We start from the raw sequence: 21,601 nt of genomic DNA, 5'->3' as shown, positions 1-21,601 counted from the left end.
CCCTCCCTCTCTTCACGCATATTTAAACAATTCTAATAATCCTTTTATCAAATACCACTTGTATATTTGAGCTGTGGTTTACAGTTTTTTGGGAGGTTGGGTGGGGGCAAGGTTGACATAAAATGCAGTACCAAAAATACCTTCAGGAGTGATAGTGCTACAGAGGCTAAAATGTTGGCCAGACTCAGAAAAGACATCGTTTTACAGGGAATTTTAAAACTGTAAAATATTTCTTATAGTTTAATTATTCTTCTCCCCTGCCCCCCCCCCCCCAATCTGCTTGTTAAGAGGGTTTTAGAAGACATTTTTCTTGGGAAGCTGCAATACTCTGTTGATGAAAACCACTAGGAATTGTTTCCATTTCATATGGAAACAATTGCTTTGCGTGTTGAAAAATGTCCCACTTTGACCTGGAAAATAACCCATCCTTTCTGATTTGCGGAGCTGTTAAGTGATATAACAACACCAAGCGCTCAAGGTTCTTATTAAGTATGAATTAGATACAACAGAAACACATCCTTTGATTTAGAAGAAGAATTGCAGGTTTACACCCTGAATCACAGACTCAGAGTGGCTCACAATGTCCTATATCTTCTCCCCCCCACAACCGACACCCTGTGAGGTGGGTGGGGCTGAGAGGGTGCCCTTTCAAGGACAACCTCTGCGATAGCTATGGCTAACCCAAGGTCATTCCAGCAGGTGCAAGTGGAGGAGTGGGGAATCAAACCCGGTTCTCCCAGATAAGAGTCCATGCGCTTAACCACTACACCGAACTGGCTCTATTAGACAGCAATAGAAAAAATGCCTTCCAAGTGAACTTCACAAACATACTCCCTGTGCTCCTGTGTACTTCTTGCAATACTTCTCAGTTGATAAGGGTACATCTATCTAGATTGGGGGTGTCAAACTCATTTGTTATGAGGCCAGATCTGATATAAATGAGACCCTGTCGGGCCGAGCCATGGGTGTCATAAAATGTAATGCCAGGTAGCAGAGATATGCATTTTATAAAGGACACGGACAAACACAATTATAGATTTTTAAAAACTTAAAATAAAACATGCTTAAAAGATTAGCACCCTTGCAATATTAGGTTTATTTGTTTCTGATAACTGACACCTCTTGCTCTGAATTATTGCATCAAAATCTGGAGACAGTGTCTGTGCTGTAGTAAGCTTGAGTATGCTGTTCAGGCATATGTCTGTAAGTTGCAAACCTATTTGAGAGTGATTGATATTCATTACAGAAATCTTGTGGTCAATGCTTTGAGCCTGAGACCCAGGGGAAAACATTAAATGGCTGGGCATTGTGAGCTTTTGTACATAAGTTGCTTCATGGGCTGGTCAGTCAATGGAGAAAAAAGAGGCTTTGCTCTGTAGCTCCTGTGCGATTGAACAAGCCTGGCAAAGCAAACTGCGATGCAGAAGGAAGTAAGAGAGAGAGAGAGAGAGAGAGAGAAGGAAGCAGATGAGTTGCTCGTGGGCCTGATTGGAGTCCTCTAGGGGCCTGATCTGGCCCTCAGGCCACATTGTTTGACACCCCTGATCTAGATCATTATTTTTTGTTGATTATCTTGTCCCAACCCTTTAAAACCTCAAAGATGGTATTTCCCACCCTCCGCAGATGTGTATCAAAACTGGAAATATAAACTTGTTAAACGTGGGGGTACATTTTTTTCCCTTGTACCCTGAAAAAGTGCAAAACAGGCATTACATTTAAAAGAGGCATTTGACCCTTTCCTCTGCCCATTTCTCTTCCCCTCATTCACACGTTTTCTTCCAATTTTGTTCAGGGAACCCTGAGGGCCACTGAAAACTTAGCACGTTTCCGCAAAGGGAAGGCCAATAATCCCTGAAAGAATTGCTTGCCTATCAGTACTCATCTTCTTTCGCCTCTGAACTGACTTTGCAGAAGGGTACCAGGTATAGGAGGGCAGTAGTGAAAAGCCTGAGAAATAACTACAGAGAAACTGTGTTCAATATTGCTACAAAATCATGCAAATAATATTCATACAATATCAAGAACACATAACACCAATAGTAAAAAGGTAAAGTAAGTCCCCTGTGAAGCACCAATAGTTTTCAACTCTGGGGTGACGTTGCTTTCACAATGTTTTCATGGCAGACTTTTTACACAGTGGTTTGCCATTGCCCTTCCCAGTCATTTACACTCCCCCCCCCAGCAAGCTGGGTAATCATTTTCCAACCTTAGAAGGATGGAAGGCTGAGTCAACCTCGAGCTGGCTACCTGAATCCAGCTTCCGCTGGGATTGAACTCAGGTTGTGTGCAGAGGGCTCCGACTGCAGTAGTGCAGCTTTACCACTCTGCGCCAAGGGGCTCTAAGAAGATATTGGATTTATATCCCGCCCTCCATTCCGAAGAGTCTCAGAGCGGCTCACAATCTCCTTTACCTTCCTCCCCCACAACAGACACCCTGTGAGGTGGGTGGGGCTGAGAGGGCTCTCACAGCAGCTGCCCTTTCAAGGACAACCTCCGCCAGAGCTATGGCTGACCCAAGGCCATGCTAGCAGGTGCAAGTGGAGGAGTGGGGAATCAAACCCGGTTCTCCCAGATAAGAGTCCACACACTTAACCACTACACCAAACCGGCTAACAAACCAATAACAAGTATCAAAAGTCCAAAAAGGCACAGTTATAAACCATGTCCTTGAAATGTGGCTGAAAATCCTCCTCAGAGATGTAAAATTTCTGGGGGGGAACGGAAATTTTTGGAAAAATTGAACAAAAAAATGCTACATTAGCACTTCTTTTTTCTTTTCCAGATTGAAAGTCATTCTGTTACTTTAGGAACATAAAATGTGACTATGGACAATTTTACTTGGTATGAAATTATCACAACTAGCATATTAAAAATATAGTGTAGCCAAACAATTATTACAAACAGAATTTACTTTTTAAATAATATTTATTTGTAATTATAACGAATGAAGCAACAATCTCCCGAACTGTTTACTAGTTTATGTGGAACAGACAAAAAACCTTCCACAATACAATTTTTAAAAATCCAGAAGTAATAATTATTCATATTTCCGCTCCACGGTATTAAATAAAAATAAAAAAACTCATTCTCATAAAAAGAATTGAAGAGGGGAGAAGTGTATAGAAGGGAGAGTAGGACTAAGTTTCAATGAATGGGTCTGAACTAGGATTTGCTTGTCCTCAGTGCACAGAAATTAGAATAATCTGATACCATACATATTTTTTTAGAAATGATTTGGAAAATATTTGAACACCTTGTCTTAAAATATCTTATTCATCATGTTAGAATAAAACGTTCCATAATCAATTTTTTTCTTTTCTTCAATTTTTCGGAAAAAAAACACAAAAAAAGACTTCAGGAAAAATACGGGCTTTTCCCCAAATTTTTCCATTCCCCCCCCCCCTTGGGTCTCTACATCTCTCATCCTCCTCCAGGTATTTTGCTGGTAATATTCTCAAATAGGTATAATCTTATGTTCCTGAGATATATGATGCGATTTCCAGATCTCTTGGCGCGTTTCAGAGCATTGCCTTTCCTCAGGCAGTCTTATTTCACTTAAAAATAGAATCATAGAATCACAGAATTAGAAGGGACCTCTAGGGTCATCTAGTCCAACCCCCTGCACAATGCAGGAAATTCACAAACTCCTCCCCCTAAATTCACAGGATCTTTATTGCTGTCAGATGGCCATCTAGCCTCTGTTTAAAAACCTCTAAGGAAGGAGAGCCCATCACTTCCCGAGGAAGCCTGTACCACTGAGGAACCACTCTAACGGTCAGGAAGTTCTTCCTAATGTTGAGCCGGAAACTCTTTTGATTTAATTTCAACCCATTGGTTCTGGTCCTACCTTCCGGGGCCACAGAAGATAATTTTATTTGTCTAATTATTCACACTCATACAAGAAAATTTTCCTTCCGGGGTCCCAATTAATACATTCTTACAGCCATGCAGCTTCACAAAATTCAAGCTCAGGAATTTTCTTGTATGAGTGTGAATAATAAGACCAACAGAATTCTCCTTAAGTGGAATACGACTGCCTGATGAAGGGCTATGCTATGAAACATGCCAAGACATCTGGAAACCGTGTTGCATATCTCAGGACACTTCTCTACATCAGATTATACCTATTCGGGAATATTACCAGCAAAATACCAGGAAGCGGATTTTCTGCCGCATTTCAAGGACGTGGTTTATAACTGAGTCTTTTGAACTTTTGATACTTGTTATTGGTTTGTTATGCGTTGTTGATATTGTATCAACAACGGTTGAAACGCTTAGGGCTCTTTAGCTTGGGGCTCCAAGAAAGCTCTTTAGCTTAGGGCTCCAAGAAAGGTTGAAACGCTTAGGGCTCTTTAGCTTGGAGAAACGTCGACTGTGGGGTGATATGATAGAGGTTTACAAGATAACGCATGGGATGGAGAAGGTAGAGAAAGAAGTCCTTTTCTCCCTTTCTCACAATACAAGAACTCGTGGGCATTCGATGCAATTGCTGAGCAGAAAGGTTAAAACGGATAAAAGGAAGTCCTTCTTCACCCAAAAGGTGATTAACATGTGGAATTCACTGCCACAGGAGGTGGTGGTGGCCACAAGCATAGCCACCTTCAAGAGGAGGCTAGATAAAAATATGGAGCAGAGGTCCATCAGTGGCTATTAGCCACAATGTGTGTGTGTGTGTGTGTGTGTGTGTGTATATTTGGCCGCTGTGTGACACAGAATGTTGGACTGGATGGGCCATTGGCCTGATCCATCATGGCTTCTCTTATGTCCTTCTGTGACACAGAGTGTTGGACTGGATGGGCCATTGGCCTGATCTAACATGGCTTCTCTTATGTTCTTATTTGCATGATTTTGTAGCAACATTGAACACAGTTTCTCTGTAGTTATTTCTCAGGTATGGGAGGAGGCACACTCTTTCAGCGTGAGAAGAGCTCCATGAGAACTGAATTGCTGCCCTATAAACAATGCTCCAGAATCCTTTACAGCGAGAAGGAGCTCATATGCAAGGATCCCTCGCCAAAAAAAAAAAGGAAAACGTTCCCTGAAGGTTAACATTCTGAATACCATACTGACACGATCACAGTGTTGGTGCTGATCGTGGTGCCTGAAGAAGACCGGGTCATTTCCCAACAGGGTCCATCTCCCCATGCTACAATACAAGAGGATCAGCTAGATTTGAAGAAGAAAAAGAAGACGACGACGACAACTGCAGATTTATACCCCGCCCTTCTCTCTGAATTGGAGACTCAAAGCAGTTACAGTCGCCTATATCTTCCTCCCCCACAACAGACACCCTGTGAGGTGGGTGGGGCTGGAGAGGGCTCTCACAGCAGCTGCCCTTTCAAGGACAACCTCTGCCAGAGCTATGGCTGACCCGAGGCCATTCCAGCAGCTGCAAGTGGAGGAGTGGGGAATCAAACCCGGTTCTGAGCACTTAACCACTACATCAAACTGGCTCTCAGTAGTACAGTAGCACCTCAGAGACCAACATGATTTTTGGAGTATAAGTTCTTGAGAATCAAAGCTCCCTTCGTCAGATACGAGGAGATAATTTTCTTTCTAATAGAACAAAGAAGGAGCCTGGTAGCACCTTTAAGACCAACAAAGTTTTATTCAGAATGTGTGCACGCAGATTTTTTTCAGACAATGGAATGGGGTACGGTGAGCAGAGCTACATCTAGCTGGGGGGCAGTGGTTAAAAACACAAAGTTTGGTGTAGGAGAGCCAGTTTGGTGTAGTGGTTAAGTGTGTGGACTCTTATCTGAAAGAACCGGGTTTGATTCCCCACTCCTCCACTTGCACCTGCTGGCATGGCCTTGGGTCAGCCATAGCCCTGGCAGAGGTTGTCCTTGAAAGGGCAGCTGCTGTGAGAGCCCTCTCAGCCCCACCCACCTCACAGGGTGTCTGTTGTGGGGAGGAAGGTAAAGGAGATTGTGAGCCGCTCTGAGACTCTTCGGAGTGGAGGGCGGGATATAAATCCAGCATCTTCATCTACCTCACAGGGTGTGTGTTGTGGGGAGGAAGGTAAAGGAGATTGTGAGCCGCTCTGAGACTCTTCGGAGTGGAGGGCGGGATATAAATCCAGTATCTTCATCTACCTCACAGGGTGTGTGTTGTGGGGAGGAAGGTAAAGGAGATTGTGAGCCGCTCTGAGACTCTTCGGAGTGGAGGGCGGGATATAAATCCAATATCTTCATCTACCTCACAGGGTGTGTGTTGTGGGGAGGAAGGTAAAGGAGATTGTGAGCCGCTCTGAGACTCTTCGGAGTGGAGGGCGGGATATAAATCCAATATCTTCATCTACCTCACAGGGTGTCTGTTGTGGGGGAGGAAGGTAAAGGAGATTGTGAGCTGCTCTGAGACTCTTCGGAGTGGAGGGCGGGATATAAATCCAATATCATCTTCTTCTTCTTCTTCTTCTTCAAAGTGGTACAAAGTTTGAATCCAATGGGAAAAGCGTGAAATTAACAAACTGAAAGAACATTTCGCCTGTGTAGCATTTGTGTGGGCAACCAATTAAACAGTAACATGTCAGAATGGAAGAATGATGGTGAGAGTGTCATAAGGCAATAAATGGAGTCTGTTAATTGCTCTACTGCCTGCAAGTCTGAATTAAGCTGAGGACATGTCTTTCCCAGATGTGTTCCTGTCCACCTAGTTTACTTTTTAGCATGTAGCATACATTATAAATATCATTCTAGTTTGTAAGCTTTCGAGTGTGCATGCCGACTTCTTCAGATGAGGAATGAGGTACAGTAAGCAGAGCGACACATAGCTTGTGGGGCTTAGAATGCAAAGTGGTACAAAGTGGTGCCAAGTTAAAATCCAATCGCAGAATTTCCTTTTCTGCGATTGGATTTTAACTTGATATTGGATTTTAACCACCTTGCAGTCTAACCCCGCCAGCTCTACGTAGCTCTGCTTACCGTACCTCATTCCTCGTCTGAAGAAGTGTGCATGCACACAAAAGCTCACATTTTGAATAAACGTTTGTTGGTCTTAAAGGTGATACTTGACTCCTGCTTTGTTCTACTGCTTCAGACCAACACGGCTGCCCACTTAGATCTATCATTCTAGTTTGCCATTAGAAAAAAAAGAATACATTAAATTGATGATGATAATGGATTTATATCTCGCCTTATACGCTGAGTCTCAGAGTGATCACAATCTCCTTTCTCTTCCTCCCCCACAACAGACACCCTGTGAGGTGGGTGGGGCTGAGAGAGCTCTTGCAGCAGCTGCCTTTTCAAGGACAACTCCTGCAATAGCTATGGCTGCCCCAAGGCCATTCCAGCAGGTGCAAGTGGAGGAGTGGGGAATCAAACCCGGTTCTCCCAGATAAGAGAGCTCTGGCTAACCCATGGCCATTCCAGCAGCTGCAAGTGGAGGAGTGGGGAATCAAACCCGGTTCTCCCAGATAAGAGAGCTCTGGCTGACCCAAGGCCATTCCAGCAGTTGCAAGTGGAGGAGTGGGGAATCAAACCCGGTTCTCCCAGATAAGAGAGCTCTGGCTGACCCAAGGCCATTCCAGCAGGTGCAAGTGGAGGAGGGGGGAATCAAACCCGGTTCTCCCAGATAAGAGAACTGTGGCTGACCCAAGGCCATTCCAGCAGCTGCAAGTGGAGGAGGGGGGAATCAAACCCGGTTCTCCCAGATAAGAGAGCTCTGGCTGACCCAAGGCCATTCCAGCAGCTGCAAGTGGAGGAGGGGGGAATCAAACCCGGTTCTCCCAGATAAGAGAGCTATGGCTGACCCAAGGCCATTCCAGCAGCTGCAAGTGGAGGAGGGGGGAATCAAACCCGGTTCTCCCAGATAAGAGAACTGTGGCTGACCCAAGGCCATTCCAGCAGGTGCAAAGGGAGGAGTGGGGAATCAAACCCGGTTCTCCCAGATAAGAGAGCTCTGGCTGACCCATGGCCATTCCAGCAGGTGCAAGTGGAGGAGTGGGGAATCAAACCCGGTTCTCCCAGATAAGAGAGCTCTGGCTGACCCAAGGCCATCACAGCAGGTGCAAGTGGAGGAGTGGGGAATCAAACCCGGTTCTCCCAGATAAGAGAGCTCTGGCTGACCCAAGGCCATCCCAGCAGCTGCAAGTGGAGGAGTGGGGAATCAAATCCGCATACTTAACCACTACACCAAACTGGTTCTCATGATGAAGGGTGCTTGCCCACAAAAGCTTACTTTCTGAATAAAACTTTGTTGGTCTTAAAGGTGCACCTGGACTTCTACTTTGTTCTCTTGCTTCAGACCAACGCAATCTTTCTTTCCAAAAAGCAAAGATCAGTTGGGGGGAAGAAGAAGAAGAAGAAGAAGAAGAAGAAGAAGAAGAAGAAGAAGAAGAAGAAGAAGAAGAAGAAGAAGAAGAAGAAGAAGAAGAAGAAGAAGAAGAAGAAGAAATTGGATTTGTATTCCACCCTCCACTCAGAGTCCCAGAGCGGCTCACAATCTCTTTTATTTCCACCCCCTCCACAGACACCCTGTGAGGTGGGTGGGCCTGATAGAGCTCTTACAGCAGCTGCCCTTTCAAGGACAACTCCTATGAGAGCTATGGCTGACCCAAGGGGCGTTTTCGCACTCACCTTCAGCCGGCGCGACCCCCCTCTTCACCGCGCAGGATCTGCGCGGATTTCGCACTAAATGCCGCGGAGCAGCCAGAAGAGCTGGAAGCTCCCGGCGCAAAAGCCGCTCAAATGTAAACCGACAAAAAGCAGTTTCCGTTTGCGTGGCTTTTGCGACCGGAGTTTCCGGCTCTTCTGGCTGCTCCGCGGCATTTAGTGCGAAATCCGCGCAGATCCTGCGCGGTGAAGAGAGGCGTCGCGCCGGCTGAAGGTGAGTGCGAAAACGCAGAAGGCCATTTCAGCAGGTGCAAGTGGAGGAGTGGGGAATCAAACCCAGTTCTCCCAGATAAGAGAGCTATGGCTGACCCAAGGCCATTCCAGCAGGTGCAAGTGGAGGCATGGGGAATCAAACCCGGTTCTCCCAGATAAGAGAGCTATGTCTGACCCAAGGCCATTCCAGCAGGTGCAAGTGGAGGCGTGGGGAATCAAACCCGTTTCCCCCCAGATAAGAGTCCGCACACTTAACCACTACACCAAACTGTCTCTTTTATATCACCTACCATCTCATCCTTTCAATTGGAGATGCTTGCAATTGAACCGGGGACCTTCTGTATGCCAAGTGGATGCTCTTCCGCTGAGCCACGGCCCCTCCATGAGCCACGGCCCCTCCAAACTGGGAGGGATACCGTCCCTCACAGTCTGCTGAGCAAAGTCCTTTCGATAAAGTAATACAAGACAACGGTATCATTCAACAATGTTTGAAATGGCTCAGTATGATACGTTTCTCCCAACTGTACACTATAACAAGTCCATAAAAAGTCACTGAAAGGTGATTTACAGCGGCAAAAAGCCAGCAGTGTAATTGTCAGGGGGGCGAAAACATACTAAATCCTCAAAATCAACACATGTACAAAAGCCAGCTATTGGATTTTATTGCTTTGCAGGTGGAAAAGTGCCACCAAGTCGCAGCTGGCTCATGGAGGGGCTGTGGCTCAGCGGAAGAGCATCCGCTCGGCATGCAGAAGGTCCCTGGTTCAATCCCAGGCATCTCCAGTTAAAAGGACGAGATGGCAAGTGATATAAAAGACCTCTGCTTGAGACTCCGGGAAGCCGGTGCTAGTCTGAGAAGACAATACTGACCCTGATAGGCTGAATCAATATAATACAATAACAAACAATATGGAGTGCCAGCAGGGTTCTTTTTCTAGCAGGAGCTCCTCCGCATATTAGGCCACGCCCCCTGATGTTGCCAATCCTCCAAGAGCTTAGATGGCTCTTAGTACAGGGCCTACTGTAAGCTCCAGGAGGACTGGCTACATCAGGGGGTGTGGCCTAATATGCAAAGGAGCTCCTGCTAGAAAAAGAGCCCTGAGTGCCAGGATTACAATATGTACAGTAAACAAAATTCCAAAGTCCCACGTAGATATTTTCCACCCAAGTTCTCCAAACAAAGACCCAGGTGCTTTCATTTCTCCATTTCAGTTGCTTAATGCAAACCTCCCACGGGGGTTGGGCTTTCAAGAAATGATATTCAATTCATATCACAGCTGATGTTCATTCTGTTTCTTATTCTTTTCTTTTACTTTATGCTCCTGGACGTCGAGGGAATTATTTCTATCCATAATTGATTTTTCTTTTATTCCTAATTCTGAGCTCCCTTGAACATATGAAGCTGCCATATACTGAATCAGACCTTTGGTCCATCAAAGTCAGTATTGTCTTCTCAGACTGGCAGCGGCTCTCCAGGGTCTCAAGCTGAGGTTTTTCACACCTATTTGCCTGGACCTTTTTGAGTTGGAGATTCCGGGGATTGAACCTGGGACCTTCTGCTTAACCCAAGCAGATGCTCTACCACTGAGCCACCGTCCCTCCCTTGGTGCAATCACGCTTTAGAGCAGGGGTCCTCAAACTACGGCCCGCGGGCCAGATGCGGCCCGCTGAGGACGTTTATGCGGCCCTCCGGGTTATGGCAAAATCAGACCAGAAGTGACGTTCGACCTAAACTTGCATTAGCAACGCACACTTCCAGCACTGGGCTGAGGCGGCGGAGACAGAGTGTGAGGTGATACCGAAGTGAGGTGAGTTCCCAGGCCGGGGTGTGTGGTGTGGGGAAGGGAGAGAGATGCAGAAGACGGAGAACTGACAGCCCGTGGCCTTGTACAGTAACGGCAGTCCGGCCCTCCAACAGTCTGAGGGACAGTGAACTGGCCCCCTATTTAAAAAGTTTGAGGACCCCTGCTTTAGAGTCAGAGACAGTTTGCTATTGCCTCCCTCTGTGTCACGACCCTGGACTTCCTAGGTGGTCTCCCATCCAAATACTAACAAGGGCTGACCCTGCTTAACTCCTGGGCCGGCCCTGCCACTAGACAAACTAGATAACTGCCTAGGGTGCTGGCCTTTTGGGGGTGCCAAATTGGGCACTCCCCATGTGACTCGGTGATGTTATCAGTGCAGGAGGGGTGCCAGAAATTAGCCTTGCCTAGGGTGCCCTAGGGCCGGCCCCGCTCAGTCTACGGCCGGCCCCGCTCAGCTTCCAAGATCAGACAAGACTGGGCTAGCCCGGGTCATCCAGGTCAGAACTATATCTCTTCTCACTGAGCAAAAATGAAACCCAGGGAGGACTTGTCCAGACAAAGATGAGGGAGCTGTGCAGATGAAAGTAGGGTTAGTAAAGGCACGAGACCACCAGGAATGCAAGTATGAAGCATTAGAGCACATTGTTTAGGACAGGGGTGGGGAACAGTGGCTCTCCAGATGTTTTTTTTGCCTACAACTCCCATCAGCCCCAGCCATTGGCCATGCTGGCTGGGGCTGATGGGAGTTGCAGGCAAAAAAACACCTGGAGAGTCACTGTTCCCCACCCCTAGATTGGCAACATGTTATGATGGTAATTAATCAGACGTTAACTGTTAAATTATCTGTTGATCCGGTTGTGATCCTGCTCGATTGCTGGAAAGGCTCTGCCGCAGAAAACGGGAAAAAAAGATTTCCGTTTTGTTATCGGTCGCAAAAACTGAGCCGGCCTCAAAGTGGAGGGACCAATACAAGAACTCGTGGGCATTCGATGAAATTGCTGAGCGGACAGGTTAAAACGGATAAAAGGAAGTACTTCTTCACCCAAAGGGTGATTAACATGTGGAATTCACTACCACAGGAGGTGGTGGCGGCCACAAGCATAGCCACCTTCAAGAGGGGTTTAGATAAAAATATGGAGCAGAGGTCTATCAGTGGCTATTAGACACAGTGTGTGCGTATATATATATATATATATATATATATATATATATATATATATATAAAATTGGCCACTGTGTGACACAGAGTGTTGGACTGGATGGGCCATTGGCCTGATCCAACATGGCTTCTCTAATGTTCTTATGTGACACAGAGTGTTGCACTGGATGGGCCATGGGTCTGATCCAACATGGCTTCTCTTATGTTCTTATGTGATCCAGAGTGTTGGACTGCATGGGCCATTGGCCTGATCCAACATGGCTTCTCTTATGTTCTTATGTGACACAGAGTGTTGCACTGGATGGGCCATGGGTCTGATCCAACATGGCTTCTCTTATGTTCTTATGTGATCCAGAGTGTTGGACTGCATGGGCCATTGGCCTGATCCAACATGGCTTCTCTTATGTTCTTATGTGACACAGAGTGTTGCACTGGATGGGCCATGGGTCTGATCCAACATGGCTTCTCTTATGTTCTTATGTGATCCAGAGTGTTGGACTGCATGGGCCATTGGCCTGATCCAACATGGCTTCTCTAATGTTCTTATGTGACACAGAGTGTTGCACTGGATGGGCCATGGGTCTGATCCAACATGGCTTCTCTTATGTTCTTATGTGATCCAGAGTGTTGGACTGCATGGGCCATTGGCCTGATCCAACATGGCTTCTCTTATGTTCTCTTACCAACATCCTCCATCGCTACAAAATTGGAAACACAAACTATGGGGCTATTTTATTCTAGCAAAACTGTTCTTACTCTTCTCAACAGTCTTCTCCTCAAACTTATGAGAAAAAGGTGGTTGTGCCTTGGTTCCCTGTCATTACTTACCTAAGGAAAATATTTTGCCGCTAAATCCTATTTATTCTTGTTCAATCCATTATTAATGTTGCTCATGAGGGAGTTGTATAAAATGAATGATTTGAGGTATTTTTCAATAAAAGTTTCAAAGCGGGGGGGGGGGGGGAGAAAGTACGGTTAGTAGGGTTTGTTCCCGTTAAGTATTCCTAGCACCTGTGGAGAAGGATATACAGAAGTCCTCTCTCCACACTACTGCACTCTACCTGGTGGCTAGGGGAGCCCTGGCAATTTTTCCACGGACCGGTGTGTGTGTCTGGGTGCTGGGGTTTTTGCCCCCCCCATGCTGCCCCCCACCCCTCCATGGGGGTCTTTAAAGGAGGGGTAGGCAAAGGTCACTGCTGTGTTGCCCCTTCCACCCGCCCAGGACCTGGGCGAATGAAAGAGGTGGTGCTTTGAAGTGAGGCTGCTCTGCCTCTTTTGTCCACATGGGACCCAGGCGGGCAAAAGGGGTGGTGTGGCACCTTTACCTCACTCCATGACCCGGTTGCTAACAGGCCACGGACCGGGGGAGGGGCGGGGGAGGGAGAAGAAGAAAGAAGCACATCATGCCAAACCTTAGGCAGCTAATCACTACCATGGCAGCAATGGTTACGTGTGTGCGTGTGGTATTTAGACACACAAGAAAAGCCTATCAAAAATGGAAATCGGAAGTGGATATCACAAGAAGTCAAAAAGAACTCCGAAGAAGAGATGGTTTATTGTTTTCTGGTAAGCAGGGCTTTTTTTTTGTAGAAAAAGCCCAGCAGGAACATATTTGCATATTAGGCCACACCCCCTGACACCACCATTGTTTTGCACAGGGCTTTTTGGGAGAAAAAGCTCAGCGGGAACTCATTTGCATATTAGGCCACACCCTCCGACACCACCATCATTTTGCGCAGGGCTTTTTGGAGGGAAAAACTCCAGCAGGAACTCATTTGACTATCAGGCCATGCCCCCTGACATCCGCATTATCACACAGGGCTTTTTTGGAGAAAAAGCTCAGCGGGAACTCATTTGCATATTAGGCCACACCCTCTGACACCACCATCATTTCACGCAGGGCTTTTGGGAGGGAAAAACTCCAGCAGGAACTCATTTGACTATCAGGCCATGCCCCCTGACATCCACATTATCACACAGGGCTTTTTTGGAGAAAAATCCCACAAGGTAACATAGAAATAGCGCCCATCCTGGTTTTCTCTGAAATAATAAAATATTTTACAGTGATATGTGTAAAAGTTATTGGGAAAGACAAAACACGATGGGCAAGCTCAGTGCTAAAAATGGTTAAGGAAAGCAAGACCTATAATTGAGAAGGGCTTGTGTAGACTGCTAGGTGCTTCTACGGAACACAACTGAGCACCACAATTCTATACCCCTAGTAGGGTTATGCGCAACGCTGAACGTAACAGGAGTTCATTGTTATATAACTTAACAGAGCACAGCTCATGGAAAATGCACCACTATTCTTTCTAACGCTAGCCAAGTTAATTTTGGGTCTAAACATTTACTACACTTGCTCTTAGAAATAACCTAAATTTCAATTAAGTATCATTTGCTGCATTTCCCCCAAGCTTAGTTTGTAATGACCCAATAAGCCGAGGACCGACCAAATATGCAAATACAACACTCAAACACCATTTGCACAAAATGCAGCAACTCTATCCAAGGTGTCAGATTCAAGGTCTGCGAGAAGAAAGAAAGTCGTATACCACTCATCTGATCTCCCCGGAGTTTTTTTGGGGGGGACAATGGTTGTGATAAATAGACATAAATACCCATCGTGCAACCCAAACTGAATTTAAAGCACTGGTATTTTTTTGAAGCTAGATCCCTAGCAAGATCACGTCTACCTGCACGGACAGGGAAAACCTTTCTTAGAAGGCGGAAAAAAAAAATAAAGCTACTCACTGCAAAGCCACGATAGTTTTGGGAATTAAGCAGCGCCTGCAACGACACCTACGTAAATATCGGCTGAGTAAAAGCTGGATAGGATTGGGGCACGAGGCGATTTACACTTGTAAATACGAACAATTTTCCTGAAAGGCTTGGGAGAAATCATTTGACCACATGGTAGTCATTAGCAAAATGAGCACCGGCCACAATGCCAAGCACAGTAGCTCATGTGCAAATGGTTGGAATTGCAAAATTACAGCACATGAATGTGACACAACAGGCAACCTCTGCTTGGGAAGGATTGCATACAAATTTAATTAGCTTTCATCTCCAGAGATTACAGTCCCCCTCCGGGTCACTGCTGAGGTTACTGGTGGCGCAATAGACAACAGCAGCTGGCTCCCCCACTGGACCTGGGACGGGGTTTGCTCAGCTCTGCTTCCCAGCGCCACCGGAATAATTCATTCCGATGATTAAAGGAGGGTCACTATGAGGAATTGGGGCGCAACGCTGTAACGTGACAGATAACTTGGCCTTTCATGTGGCTAATATCTGGCAACCGGCTGGCATTCAAAGAGCACTGCCTTTCAACGGACTTTCGATCTTCCCCTGGCCCCAGTCGGTAGGAAAATAACAATCGGCTCTCGCAAGGAGGAGATGAACGCTCAGCGCTCAGAGGACGGGGGAGAATCGCCCACAAAGAATGGCCCTTTTGCCATCTCCGCGTACGGCTGTGTGTTTGACGTCACGCTTGCGGCGAGGGCACGCCTGGTTCCCTAATCAAATAATGACACAAGTTGTAAAAGATTGCTCCTCTTAACAGCGGCCATGATGGCCAGGGGTTCCTTACATCGCTCAGCTGCTTCGAGCGGCTGGGAGTGGTCGTGCCGGAGGGCTGCCGGTTTCCTGCCTTGAGAGCCGCGTCTCTTCTGGCTTGTTCCAGCAGGATTCGCGCCCGTTCTTTGAGTTCTTCCTGTCTTGATAACATTCGTTGCTTAAATAACCAACAAACAAAAATACTAGCGTTAATGACAAAACAAGGCCAACAGAGTAACCTGTAACCAGATACTACTACAGAGTAACCAGATAGTACTAGAGTACTAATACCAGTAGGGTTTCCAGGTCTGGGTTGGGAAACAAGTAAAGGGCTAATTGCTCAAGAGTACATATATTTATCATGTAATTAATCAAGAGTACATGTATTTATTTCTCAAATGGCTAAAAACATTTATGGGCCCAACTGTAGCCTCTTTACAGAATAAAAATACCATCTACACAAGTGGGAACCATTGCAACCCAAAATGTTTTGGCCCAGATAAGACCTTCTTCAGTGGTCAGCAATATCTGTACGCATTAGACGCATGACCCAATAATAAAACAAGGTACAAGCTGATGTAGGACCAAAAAAGGAGTTTTTTGATCAATTTACAGGAGGCATGAGAGCGTTTATTCTGTAATGACAGTTGGGCCCATATATGTTTTTAACCATTTGATAAATAAATACATGTATTTCTTTATTACATTTAGGATATCTATCTATCTATCTATCTATCTATCTATCTATCTATCTATCTATCTATCTATCTATCTATCTATCTATCTATCTAAATATCTATCTATCTATCTATCTATCTATCTATCTATCTATCATCTATCTATCTATCTATCTATCTATCTATCTATCTATCTATCTATCTATCTATCTATCTATCTATCTATCTATCTATCTATCTATCATCTGTCTGTCTATGTCTGTCTGTCTAATCCATCCATCCATCCGTCCGTCTGTCTATGTCTGTCTAATCCATCCATCCATCCATCCATCCATCCATCCATCCATCCATCCATCCTTCCATCCATCCTTCCGTCCGTCTTTTACCTGGTTTCTAACTTAGCTTTTTGGCTCTTGATTCAATTTTGGGAAGTTAAGTTCCCCGCACCTTTCATTTCTTTCAGGGGGTGGGGCCAGGGTGGGGTTTGGAGATGGACCTCAGCAGGCTATAGTGCCTCAGAGTCCACCCTCCAAAGCATTTTCTCCTGGGGAACTGATCTCTATATTCTGAAGATCAGGTGAAATCCTGGGAGAACACCAGGAGGCTGGTAACCCTAAACACTGGGCTGGCCCTTAAAAAGACTGTCCCTAGCAGACACACTGGACTGTTGCAGTGAGTGAATCATGTAGAGGGCAGGCTTGGCCGACAAAATGATACCCCAACCCAGACTGAGTTCTATACAAAAAACACGGCTTTCAGTGGCAGGAACGGCACGCCTCCTGTGCTCTTTAAACAGGGGTGTCAAACTCATTATGAGGGCCGGATCTGACATAAATGAAACCGTGTTGGGCCAGGCCATGTGTGTACCTATTTAAGATTTGGCAGCAGAGATATAAATGTTATTAAGAACACGGACAAACACACACATTTTTTTTTTAAAAAAACACCCTTAAAACTTGCTTAAAATGTTAGCACTCATTGGTCTTGAAGATGTTTTCTTTGTATCTCTCCCATGGGATCCAGGGACTGGGCAAAAGAAGCTCTGGCTCCTTCCTTCCTTCCCCAGGGGACTTGGGGTGGGGAGGAGCCTCAGCCAATAGAAGAAAGAGAGGCTTGGCTCAGTAGCTCTGCTGTGGAATTGAGAGAGCCTGGCAAAGCAAGCTCTCCCTCCCCCCCCTTCCTCCCCAAGGGAGGAGCCTCAGCCAATGGAGAAAATAGGAGGTTTTGCTCTGTAGCTCCTGTGCAATTGAGCAAGTGTTGCAAAACAAGCTGTTATGCAGAAGGAAGCAAGATATACGAGAAGGAAGCAGATGACAGCCAGCTGCCCAGGGGCAAGATAGGAGCCCTCCGGGGGCCTAATTTGGCCCCCGAACTGCATGTTTGACACCCCTGCTCTATAATGCTGAATGTGACCATGCAACAAAGGCAGCAATGCATCCCTTTTTGCACATTTCCTCCTTTGAAGGGTATGTGGAGGCATGGATCACGCCGATCTAGCACTGTCTTGAACCATCTCTTTAACAATGTTTTCTTTTTTAAAAAAAATCATGTAAAGGATGTAGATAAGCTGAAATGGAATGATAGCACCCTAAGAAAAGATGTCCACAGCTGTGGAAGGCGCTCCTCCCATCTTCCTCTGCATTCTGCTGAAAATGCCTCCTAGTTTCATCTATGGGGCAGAGGGGGATGCGTGCAGGAGGGAGAGAGTGAGTATAAATGGACAGTCTTCGCAGTGGAGGACAGTAAGCAGTGGAGTGCCACAGGGCTCATTACTGGGTCCCATGCTCTTTAACTTGTTCATAAATGATTTGGAGTTGGGAGTGAGCAGTGAAGTGGCCAAGTTTGCAGATGACACTAAATTGTTCAGGGTGGTAAGAACCAGAGAGGATTGTGAGGCACTCCAAAGGGATCTGTTGAGGCTGGGTGAGTGGGTGTCAACGTGGCAGATGAGGTTCAATGTGGCCAAGTGCAAAGTAATGCACATTGGGGCCAAAAATCCCAGATACAAATACAAGTAGATGGGGTGTGAACTGGCAGAGATCGACCAAGAGAGAGATCTTGGGGTCGTGGTAGATAACTCACTGAAAATGTCAAGACAGTGTGCGATTGCAATAAAAAAGGCCAATGCCATGCTGGGAATTATTAGGAAGGGAATTGAAAACAAATCAGCCAGTATCATAACGCCCCTGTATAAATCGATGGTGCGGTCTCATTTGGAATACTGTGTGCAATTCTGGTCACCGCACCTCAAAAAGGATATTATAGCATTGGAAAAAGTCCAAAAAAGGGACTTTTCTTTTTAATTTTCCTCCTGGGATGCTGCCACTCCATAACCCCCTGCTGGCTGTGTGAAAAATGGCTTATAATTTTATTGCATCCAGGGGTGGAATTCTAGCAGGAGCTCCTTTGCATATTAGGCCACATACCCCTGATGTAGCCAGTCCTCCAAGAGCTTACAAGGCTCTTTTTTGTAAGCTCTTGGAAGATTGGCTACATTGGGGAGGTGTGGCCTAATATGCAAAGAAGCTCCTGCTAGAATTCCATCCCTAATTGCATCTCTTATGCAGGATCTCTAAAGCAGGACAAGTTCTTGTTAAGATTTATATCTTTCCAAAAAGAGAGAGAGAGAGAGAGAGAAATTTAATTTTTTCCCAAATGTTGCTAAGGTACTTGCTCCAGTGCTCTCTAATTGTGTTTTTAAACTCTCATTTTCCTGGGACGAGTAAATTAAGTGATGGTGTGAAGAATTCCCACAGAGTTCACGTGAAAGCCTCCATGAGAATTTGCCATTGTCTTGCAAACATGCGATCAGGTTAGTGGGTCAGTCCACTTCCCACACACATCTAAAAATATGCTCTGTGTGTCTGAAATGGACAGTGGTCATTATTCTAGAACGAGGGTTTTTTTTTTAAACCAATGCAACATTATTTTGGAGAGATTAAAAAACTGTCCCACCACAACGGTAAAGAGCATGAGCAATGAGCTGTGTGCCCCCCCCCAGCTTAGGCATTCAAGTAGTCATACACTTACTCAATTGCAGGGCTCTTTTTCTAGCAGGAGCTCCTCTGCATATTAGGCCACGCCCCCCTGATGTAGCCAATCCTTCTAGAACTTACAGCAGGCCCTGTACTAAGAGCCCTCTAATCTCTTGGAGGATTGGCTACATCAGGGGGCGTGGCCTAATATGCAGAGGAGCTCCTGCTAGAAAAAGAGTTCTGCAATTGTCTTGTGCAAAAGTCACAATTCAGCCTTAGCTGCCCATTTGTAGCATGGGGACAGTGACATGGCCTATTTTACTAAGCAGCTATAAGGATTACTAAGAATGCCTGTCAAGACCTTCGATACTTGTGGAGAAAGCACAACAACTCATCATGAAATGTTTCATATGCAATAACACTTGGATTCAGAAAAGGGGTGTGCATGCGTGTGTACGAATATTCCCTAAAGTGTGCGAGTAAAAACACTTGGTTCTTTGGAATAAGCAGATTATACAAAATAATTTGCGACTGCGGAAGAGGCAGTCAAATGCAACGAGAAAGGATCAGTACCGCGATCGCGCTGACAAAAAGGTGTTAGGAACTGCTTCTGATGCATTATGTTTCTTGAAACGTCTGATATATGCCACAAATCCATCTGTTGAGCCATGAAATAAAAGATATGCGGCACCGTTTACAGTACAGGAAAAGAATTCAGATAGGACAACAAACGGTAGTTTCTTGTTACGGGAATAAGACTTGGACATCTCTGGGTTTGTTGCTCTCCCCTAACTCTTCTGCATAGATTCTGGTATGCAAGAAGTCATAGTTTGGTATTTCATACAAAATGAATAAAGTAGCAAACCACAACTTGTTCTCTTATTTTATTTATTTTTGTATTTCTAGACTGCCCTCCAAGGGAGGGCTCAAAGTAGTATATATACAAACAATGGGTTTGATCCAGTGGAAGATTTCTGGGGATTGGAAAGGCTCGGTAGACCCTGCCACTCTGGGTGATCCTCTCCACCTGGCTTGTTTCCTGTTGCTGCTCAGAATGGCAGTTGGAGAATAATTTTAAAAAATGGTAGTTTGGTCAATAACATGACATCAGTTCCGACGAAAAGCGGGAAGTGACATCAGTCCTCGTAAGGAATCTCTGGAAACCATTCCTAGAAAGGCACGACATCACTTCTGAGTTTCCACGGAAGTGATGTCACACTGTTGTTGACAGCTGCCCTACAATGCCTCTGCCCCCAGTCTCCCACTGATTGCCTAGCAACCCTGGGATGGGGGAGGGGGATAGTTTTTGTCGATTCTGCTCTCGTTCTGTTTTGGTGGTGGTGGGGGAGTCTCCTATCACCAAGAAGCAACATTCAGGGAGGATTTTGGGCTGGACTGAAGAGGCAAGGAAGTCATACGCTGCTGATGGAAACTCCTTCTGTCAAAGGAAATTTCTTACTGGATCTACCCCCTATGATTCCAAGGGTTTGAAATCCCAGTTTGTGGGCAAGATAACAAATGGTAGGTCTATAGCCCCCCCACCCAAGTAAGGACCTGGCAACTCTGTTCTCAGTTTTTCCTGTGGAAAAAAATCAGGAAATTTTGGGGAGCCCTGTGGGGGGAACCGTCTCAAGACAGATTTTTCATTTTGAACGAGTGTAATGCTTTTTAAGAAAAGGTTTGTCTCACTCAAAATGTATACCATCAGTAAGTCTGAGTTACTGAAAAACTGGGAAACAGAACACTGAATGAAATAGCTACTCGCCCCTGCCCTTTAGGCATTAATGAAATGAAGGACAAGGTTTTACTTAAAATGTGTACTATGAAAATTATCACACAAGACAATCCACAGCATTAGATAATTCCCATATATCCTGCAGACAAATACAACACTGTGAATTTTTTATTTAACGGTAAATAACTTTCCCAAAAATTAATATGCTGTCACATCTTTAATGATAAAAAAGTAAAGGTAGTCCCTTGTGCAACCACCAGTTGTTTCCAGCTCTAGGGTGACGTTGCTTTCGCAATGTTTTCATGGCAGACTTTTTACGGGGTGGTTTGCCATTGCCTTCCCCAGTCATCTACACTTCCCCCCCTAGCAAGCTGGGTACTCATTTTACCAACCTCAGAAGGATGGCTGAGTCAACCTGGAGCCGGTTACCTGAACCAGCTTTCGCTGGGATTGAACTCAGGTCGTGAGCAGAGTTTAGGACTGCAGTACTGCAGCTTTACCACTCAGCACCACGGGTTTCTTTTCTTTAATGATAGTAAATTATTAAAGAGGGTTTTTTTTTCGTGTTACAAAGTTTAGCTTAATATCCAACCTGCAGATAGTCCTCTTGCTTATGTTTCTGTCCAAATAATACTTTCTTTTGTGTGCTATGGTATTTGTCTTTGACTTTGAACTTTTGCTTTTTCTGCATCTCAGCTGGTAGAAATTAAAGATACAAGTATTATGGTAGTACAGAGAGAGCAGAATGCAACTCTTTTGCAAGTACTGGGTCAGCTTCCAATTTTTTTGTTATAAATGAAGACATTTATAGTTTTAAATCCCATAAATATGCCGAATAGTACAATATTATATGTTAACAAAACCACGTCTTAT

General features: G+C 45.3%; 1 protein-coding gene across 1 annotated transcript in view; it reads right to left on the bottom strand.

Moving 5' to 3' along the window:
- The window catches only part of EHBP1 (EH domain binding protein 1), a 527,871-nt gene that overhangs the window by 158,034 nt on the left and 348,236 nt on the right, over positions 1 to 21,601 (bottom strand). The window contains 1 exon segment of the mRNA XM_060230596.1: positions 15,376 to 15,519. Coding sequence (XP_060086579.1) covers positions 15,376 to 15,519 — 144 coding nt within the window.

The sequence above is a fragment of the Heteronotia binoei genome, chromosome 1, assembly GCF_032191835.1.
Source record: "Heteronotia binoei isolate CCM8104 ecotype False Entrance Well chromosome 1, APGP_CSIRO_Hbin_v1, whole genome shotgun sequence".
Lineage (NCBI taxonomy): Eukaryota > Metazoa > Chordata > Lepidosauria > Squamata > Gekkonidae > Heteronotia > Heteronotia binoei.
The sequence above is the reverse complement of the archived record's forward strand: the minus strand, read 5'-3'. Positions and strand labels throughout refer to the sequence as shown.